This window comes from Contarinia nasturtii, unplaced genomic scaffold (genome assembly GCF_009176525.2).
Source record: "Contarinia nasturtii isolate CC-2019 unplaced genomic scaffold, AAFC_CNas_1.1 Cnas_scaffold_129, whole genome shotgun sequence".
Lineage (NCBI taxonomy): Eukaryota > Metazoa > Arthropoda > Insecta > Diptera > Cecidomyiidae > Contarinia > Contarinia nasturtii.
In genome coordinates this window covers 7412006-7420234 of record NW_022197486.1, presented here as the reverse complement: position 1 = coordinate 7420234, position 8229 = coordinate 7412006, and the positions used below count along the sequence as shown (strand labels likewise).

Genomic DNA, 8229 nt, shown 5'->3' with positions numbered 1-8229 from the left:
CAAATACCGTTTATCATCATGGGGTGCTGCTTGTGCTTCGTAGTTATCATTGAATCTGAAATCACAAAATTACATGATGCAAATTTTAATATTTTAAAGAACTAGAAATGTGAATACAAGTGATAGTGATTCTAATACAAACCGAAATCTCTCTGGTCCTAAATGAGTTGTGGTTTTGATGTAGCTTTCATGGCATGTATTTGTTATGTCTTTGCCTAACTGCATAAATTTTTCCGAGTTTTTGTTTTTCTGAGTGACCGACGACAATGCGAAAAGACCACCTTGAGACCATTAATGCAGAATATCCATTAAACAAATTTGTTTCCATCAAAATGTTGTGATCTTACCAGCGAAACATGCCAAATGATCCATCACATGAACAGTGCTTCCATAGCGCATTTCCGTTATATATTTCAATCCTCTGCGAGATGTTCTTATGAGATTATCGGCAACAGCATCAATTGCATCGTTGTACATATCGCGTGCATCGGTGTCAGTTTTATTCGATTGAATCCACATTTTCAGAAGATATTCGTACATAGTGTCACCAAATGCACCCAATGCCACATTTTCTATAAAATGTTCAAAGAATTATAAAAATATTCTTGAAATTAATCAATGACCAATCAATACTTACGACTTCCCCATTTTCCCGTTTCGGGGTTTATAAAAGTCGGATACAATCCATTTAGTTTTGGAATATTTTTTAAAAAATTACGACTTTTCATAACTTGGTCACGGTATACAGGTTCTCCAGTTATGTCACTCATATAAGCAAATTCGAGATGTAATGCACCAATTTCAGATAAAATGCTGTTATCATTTGTCCATCCATGAGTTTTACTTTCCTGTTTAGTGGAGATATAAATATTGGAGTTAAAATTACAAACGAAAGGCTAGCGAAAAAATGCATTACTTACACCTGTTTGAATATTAACAAGAGATTTTGGTATGCCGGTGTTGGTATCGAATGCTGGAGAAAGAATATCTGCAACTTCTTTGGCCTTTGATTTATACATTGGATCTTCGGTAAATGCGTACATGGTTAAAAAGCTTCCCATAAATCGAATGTTAGTTTCAAATACAGACAAATCTCCGTACTGTACATAAATTATTTAAAAACATAAACAATAGTTATGAGATTTAAATTTTTACTTAAGAAGAATCTTTTTGCATGAGTAAATTGGCACCTTGTTTTCAAATGTAAAGTTTTCTGCTACCCAATCACGACCTTCTTTATATTGTTCCGTCAAGTTCATTACGTACAATGTATCCAAACTATCCACGATTGTGGCTCCCAAATCACCTTTTTTATTATCACCAGTCTTGCTTATTGGATGCAATTCATCTCTGCCCCATGCATATTTTTTGTAGTTTTCCCACGCGTTCAAAGCCATCTTATTTTGATTATCACAAATTTCCCATTAACAATCATGTTGTAATGTTTTTTGTCGAAAAAATCTAAAACTTACTTCGCGAATTTTTTCGCGGCGCTCTCTAGTAGTTGGATCGGGATCTTCACTGATTATTTTCAGTTGCAGGTGTTCCTTTTCTGGTAAACTATCATTTGAAATTAATTTCCCTGCAACAGTTTGCGTTGGTGGCTCTGATTTGCCCACGATGCAAATCATTGTTACAAGTAAAATTACAAATGTAAATCCACCCAAAAGTGCATAGAGTATTTGTTTTTGGTTTTTAACCACACGCTCCGCTGACAAACGTGAATACTCGAACATTTTTAATTTTCAAATAAACCAAAATGAAAATAATCAATAAACTTTAAACAAATCACAAATGAAAAAGAGCTCACTGAACTAGAATTATTATTGACGATGTAAAAATAAATTTCGGAACTTGCACTTTTTATGATATCTTTGACATTTAAAACAAAAAAGAAATTAATACGTATCAAATGTTTTAAGTCGAAAGAAACAATGCGACTGGTACGATAGATTTATACTGAAAGTTTCTTATATGCAAAACGTTTCTGCGAGTCGGTACGATAACGACAATCATAAGATTATTCCGGATATCCACGGAAATTTTCGTAAAAATCCAACTACGTTTTTCGCTTGAAATTCCAACAAATGATAACAACAAGATTTTATTTTTATTAAAAGTAATTCGGAAAACAATATTTGCTTTCGAATGAATCGATTTTTGATTTCATGAAATATTTAACAGTTGATACATTTTGATATCTTTCAATGCACTGCAATATCTATTTTACTCACTAAACTTTGAGTTCCATATTATTCAGATTAATTGAAATAGAAATGACGATAAATAAAAATAGAAAAATTATTGTATTAGGAGAGAATGACACACATGTTTCAATAACATTTTTATCTAAAATTTTATGTGACATCAAATCACAAATTTAAAATCAATGATTTGATTTGAAAAGGTTCAAATAGAAATAGTCAAATAATTTGATTTGAAGTGTATATATGATTTCAAATCAAATGATTTGAATATTTTAATTTGAAATTTTCAACTGTGACACACTATATCGTACTATTTTATTGATTCTATTCGAAATGATTAAACGATACCCGCCCATGCATTCGGCTGATGTTATTATTAAGTTTGCGCAGCAAAAAACTCTGTTGAACTAAATCAGTGACGTAACTAACCAAAAACTTCGTAGAACTTGAACTCGAGAATTCGTTGAACTTGAACGTACAAAATCAAGTTGTTTTTAGATTTCCATACAAATTCTTAGCAAAAAAAGAAAATAAAACATATCAGGAAATTAACATTTCATATTGTGAATTTATTAACAAGTGCCTTATGATAACTGAAGATGATATATTTGATACGAGAAATGAGATTTATAGAATTTATATTAGAATGTATAAACGATGAACATAATTCAAATAAACAACAAATTAAATATGCGCCAATCTAATGTATGTTGATATTTTATAAGTTAGATGAAATATTGATGGTACATAACATAATTAATAGAAACAATTATGCATTTCAAATAAATGAGAAACAAGTACATTAAAAAAACTTTAAATGAACGCTCTAGAATAAAAACAACGTACTGAATGGTTGTTGTATCAAAGCGGAACACGGCGTTTTTTTAACATAGATTTAATTTTTATATTTTTTAGATAAAAAAATGCCGTGTTCCGCTTTGATATAACAACCATTCAGTACGTTGTTTTTATTCTAGAGCGTTCAAATCAAATCGACTAAAACAAAAAAAAAATTCGATAAGAGTTTCATATTAATTAAATAAAGCTCTTATCAGAGTGAGACAACTGAATTTCGAAAAAATGAGCCAATTTTGTTTTCAAATCATATTTATCCGAATTTCATTGACGTCAAAATTTAAATTCCAGAAAAATAATTTTTGATTATTGAAGAAATTTCGTTTAAAAACTTAAGCGATAATCCATCCTCTCAAATGATGTTACGAAATATTCTTAGTCTTGCATTAAAAAAACGGCATTTCAACAATAATTCTACAATAATTCATAAAAGAAGTCATTAACGAAGGTTTTTTCTGCTATCAATTGATAACGGTCAGTTTCCATTGAAAATAGTATTGAATTACATAATCCAAAAAACACATAAATGTCGATGTATAAATAGGAAATGGGACATTTCGACCGTCTCCATATGAAACAGTGAAACTTTTCTTTGAAAAAATTCCAAGCTCGTGAAATGAAAGCGGTTTACAAAATAGTTACGAACGAATTTAAAGCCATCCAATAATAAATTGCTTCATTTTGAGATGCGAAAAGTCCTTTTTTCCTAAATGTAATTTATAATAGATTAAAATTTAAATATTCACACTTCTATTATTTTCTTAATTATTTGCAATTTTGCTTAAATGTTATCTTATCTTAAAAATAGAGCGCGCAAAATTCATATATGAATATAAAGAATCCAGCATAAAATTAAAAAAAATTGGTTGCTCATATCACATGCGATCACATAATTAAACGACATCCATTTTTTGAAGAAGAAGAAGAAGAACATGTTTCAGTTTCAATCATTTCCTCCACACGCCTAAACTCAAAATTCCAAATGGAGAGTAAGAACATGCTGTGTAGTAGTAATTATAATGACCAGTAATTATAAGCTTATAAAATTACTGTTTGAATTTACAAATGGGTCATTTCTGTAATTTCTATTTCATTTGGATCTAACAATGAATCGATACCCTCATCATCAGGTTCACTATCTTCATCGGTTGATATTTCCGGCTTCTCGTTTAATACATTGAAAATTTCGTTTTCCAGTTCTTCAAAAGAGGGCCGATCTTCCGGTACTCTTTCCCAGCACAAATACATAATTTCAAAGCTAATAAAACAAATTGAAAATAAAAAATTGAAAAAATATCAATTGCATAAAAATTTGAGAATTTTCTCACATTTTTGGTGTCGCATTGTGTGGTCGTTTAAAACTGCTTCTCATTTTCTCTATTTCGTTTGATATAGTATAGGCATTGAGGTCTTCATCAGGAATGAGCGGAAATGGATCTAGTCCTCCGGAAAATATTTCCCACATAACCAAACCAAAAGACCAGACATCCGACTTTTCATTACATACTTCATTATGCAGCACTTCAATAGCCATCCATCGGAGTGATAATTGTTTCTATGATGAAATAACAAATAGTTTACATTAAATCTGACAAGATTTTTATTTTTCTTAATAATTTACCCCAAACAGCCTCTTATATGTTTTATTTGTAGAAATTGCTTCTGCCAATCCAAAGTCACATATTTTAATAGTATTGTTGTTACACAGTATTATGTTTCTGGCGGCCAGATCACAGTGCACAATATTATGCGAAGCCAAGAATCTTAATCCATTTGCTATTTGAGCAGACCATTCGACCAAATTTGTTGTCGTATACAATCTTGATGTTTCACTTTGACTTATAGGCGAATACTCTGTAAAAGAAAGCCGATTTCAAAACGGTCTTCAATTTTGAAAATATGAAACCAACCATTTGTTCGTGCATCATATACTCGACGAAATCTTTTGTAGAAATCGGGTTGTTGGAATGTATTTGGCGTTGGTGTTGTTATGTTTCTATTTATTTTGTATCTACCATTGGTAAATTCAACTTGATTAACAAATTGCCCTTCACCATTCTCACTTTGAAGAAACTTTTTCAGGTCAGTAGCTTTGCAGAACTCGAATATGAGCATTAACTCCCCTGTGAAATGTTTCAATGAAAATAACGCGTGCATTTGTTTTAATATCTCGAAACGTACCATTTATAACATTCTCCGAAATAGCACCAATAAAACTAACTATATGCTGATGTTTTTCCAGGGTCCTCACAATATCCAACTCGGACAATAATTGAAATATAGGACCCTAAATTGAGTTCAATTGAAGATTTATGAATTGATATCAATTGTTAGTCAATTTGTCAATCATCAAAAATGATTAAAATCATTGAATTCAACACAAACCTTTATATCCAATTTATTTCTATTTTCTTCATTGGCTTTCAATGTTTTTATAGCAACTGTCTGTTTTTCACTAAAAAAACCTTTTCCCTTTACTATCGCTTTGTACACCTCACCAAATTGACCACTTCCCAAAGGGTCTAACTTCTCTACAATCCGATAATCGTATTTATATTTTGGTAATATAACAAAGATATACATGATACCGATGAGTAGTGCCAATGAAATGGCAACAAAGCCAAGCACAAGTATATACACTATGTAGTAGATAAAATATTTAATGGAATTTCATGAAATATGTTAGTTGCATTCGTTTGAATGTTGTCTAAATGAAAAATATACGAACATAGCTTCTGAACAGGGGTCTGAGGGGTTGGATTACCCCCCACACACACACATACCTGGAGAACAGATTTGAGAATTTTCCCTTCACAAATTGAGAAAAAATATTGTTTCGATTTGCTAGGGATTTTGGAGAAAAAAGTGAAGACCTTTTTTAGCTCTTCACTTTGTAAAGTGGGAGAAAATATTCAATTTTGCTAGGGTTTTTGTTGGCGAAGAGAAGAGTCTTTGAATTTGCTAGGGTTTTTTGGCGAAGACCTCTCCCTGGCATCCAAAACTTACAATTTTATACTAGATAAAAATGAATACGTCAACATTTTCAGTTGAAGCAGGGGTTTTTTTTGCGCTTAAAAACCATTTAACACTTGTTATATAATAATTACCATATTTTTTGTTTGCAAATATTTCCTCTTCACTCGCCAAAAGTTTGGCTGCTGCGCTTTTACCTGAAATGGATGATTCAACTTCATTGAGATACTTTTGATTTGAAGATTGCTAAATTACCTTTTCTGACAGCCACATCACCAGGAGTTTCTGTTGCCTCATTTCGAGCGAGGGGATTTGCTCCCTTTTTAATTAGGAATTTAATCGTTTCAATGTTGCCTGAAAGGAGGTTTAAATTTTCCATAAGACATTTTTTAGAAACATAAATGTCCAGAACGTAAAATTATTTGTTTTACGCATACAAATGCTTGTGAATTTCTTTCTGGTATTGACAGTGGACCCAAATTCAAATCAAAAGTGTATAATTACCATTCTCAGCAGCTCTATGAAGTGGTGTTTCTTTTGTCAAATCTTCTGCATTCACATTAGCATCGCTTCCGATTAGAATTTTGATTAAATCTGTATAACCTAGAAAGCACGAAAATTGATCAAATTTAACTTCATTAAGAATATTCCCTCTTTTCCTAATAAAGTTTAAAACTACCATTCAAAACAGCCTTATGGAGTGGTGTTTCTTTGCCATTATCTTCTACATTTACATCGGCACCGTTCATGATCAGAAATCGGACTATATTTGTATGACCTAGAAAGCATAAAGAATACCAAAATTAAACTCCACTGAGAATATTTTTTCTTTATTCCGAGAATGTTATAATTACCAATCACAACAGCCTTATAAAGTGGTGTTTCTTTGTGTTTATTTTCTAAATTGACATGAGCACCGTTTTCGATTAGAAATACTACTATATCTAGGTGACCTAGAATGCATGATTAAATTTCATTGGAAATATTTCTTTTTGATTCGGAAAAGTTGTGTACAATTACCCTTTCCAGCAGCCTGATGGAGTGGTGTTTCTTTAAATTCATCTTTTCCATCGACATTGGCACCTTTTTCAATTAGAATTTCGACTATATCTGTATAGCCTAGAAAGCGCGAAAAGTGATGATATTAAACTTTGTTGGGGATAATTCCTCTTTATTCGGAAAAGTGTATAACTACCTCTCCGAGCAGCCTTATGAAGTGATGTTTCGTACTCGTTATCTTCTGCACACACGTTTGCACCCTTTTCGATTAGAATTTTGAGTAAATCTGTATGACCTAAAAAGCACGAAAAACAACCATCATAACTGAGAGATCTGGTGACGTGTGCGAATTGTGGTTGAAAACAACCGATATCAAAATTTAGTCAAGACACCATCCAACAATTCCGTCTTTGTAATTACATACATTGATAACCATGTCAACAGATGGCGCATTATTGTGCGACTTTTTTCTCGTCTCTATTAATATACGGGGACTCATGGTGGTTGACGAAAAATTATAATGAACAAATTAAAAATACTTCCTCTCCATTGGGAAAAGTGTTTGATTACCATAATAAGCAGCATTGTGAAGTGGTGTATTTTTGTAGTAATCTTCTGCATTCACATTTGCACCTTTTTCTATTAGCATTTTGAGTGTATCTGTGCGACCTAGAACGCATTAAAAAGTGATGAGAATAAACTTCATTGGAAATATTTCTTTTCGATTCGGAAAAGAGTATAATTACCATCCACAGCAGCCATATGAAGTGGTGTTCTTTTTAACCAACCTTCTGCATTAACATTAGCACCGTTTTCGATTAGAATTTTGGCTATATCTGTATGACCTAGAAAGCACAACAAGTGATAAGATTAATCCATATCTCAAATGCGTTGGCATTTCTACATTTTTATGCCATCTATTACCGAAACATTTGAAACTTCACGCTTTTGTATAGTTTTTGAACTTTCGTATACAATACTCACATAAAACATTGTATTAGTCTATGTCATTTTCATACAAAATATCGTTTTTGTATATTCTCTTTTGAGCTTCATTTATGCTTTGAAGAAGATCCACACAAAAGAGAATACACAAAAACGATATTTTGAATGAAAATCATATGGACAAATACAATTTATGCGGCGCGCCAGAGTTTGAAATAATGATTAGTTTTTTCAATTCATTTATTTGAAA

The 8229-nt window shown here is 31.7% G+C and overlaps 2 protein-coding genes across 2 annotated transcripts in view; both read right to left on the bottom strand.

The window, feature by feature from the left end:
• Positions 1-1854, bottom strand: part of LOC116348779 (mannosyl-oligosaccharide alpha-1,2-mannosidase IA-like) — a 6030-nt gene extending 4176 nt beyond the window's left edge. The window contains exons 1-7 of the mRNA XM_031779895.1: positions 1473-1854; positions 1191-1397; positions 921-1100; positions 638-848; positions 348-572; positions 143-281; positions 4-55 (exon numbers count right to left, since the gene is read on the bottom strand). Of these exons, the coding sequence (XP_031635755.1) occupies positions 4-55; positions 143-281; positions 348-572; positions 638-848; positions 921-1100; positions 1191-1397; positions 1473-1736 (1278 nt within the window). The 5' untranslated portion in view covers positions 1737-1854. The remainder of the gene's footprint in view (positions 1-3; positions 56-142; positions 282-347; positions 573-637; positions 849-920; positions 1101-1190; positions 1398-1472) is intronic.
• A 2023-nt stretch (positions 1855-3877) lies between these two features.
• LOC116348768 (serine/threonine-protein phosphatase 6 regulatory ankyrin repeat subunit B-like) lies at positions 3878-8027 on the bottom strand. Its single transcript, XM_031779883.1, has 16 exons — positions 7979-8027; positions 7781-7879; positions 7605-7703; positions 7231-7329; positions 7056-7154; positions 6890-6988; positions 6715-6813; positions 6540-6638; positions 6291-6389; positions 6170-6232; positions 5448-5593; positions 5244-5349; positions 4973-5185; positions 4684-4916; positions 4391-4617; positions 3878-4320 (listed from the first exon to the last, which is right to left on the bottom strand). Exons 1-16 carry the CDS (start codon positions 8025-8027, stop codon positions 4122-4124), a joined length of 2028 nt encoding a protein of 675 aa, XP_031635743.1. The 3' UTR covers positions 3878-4121.
• Between the last annotated feature and the right edge of the window lie 202 nt (positions 8028-8229).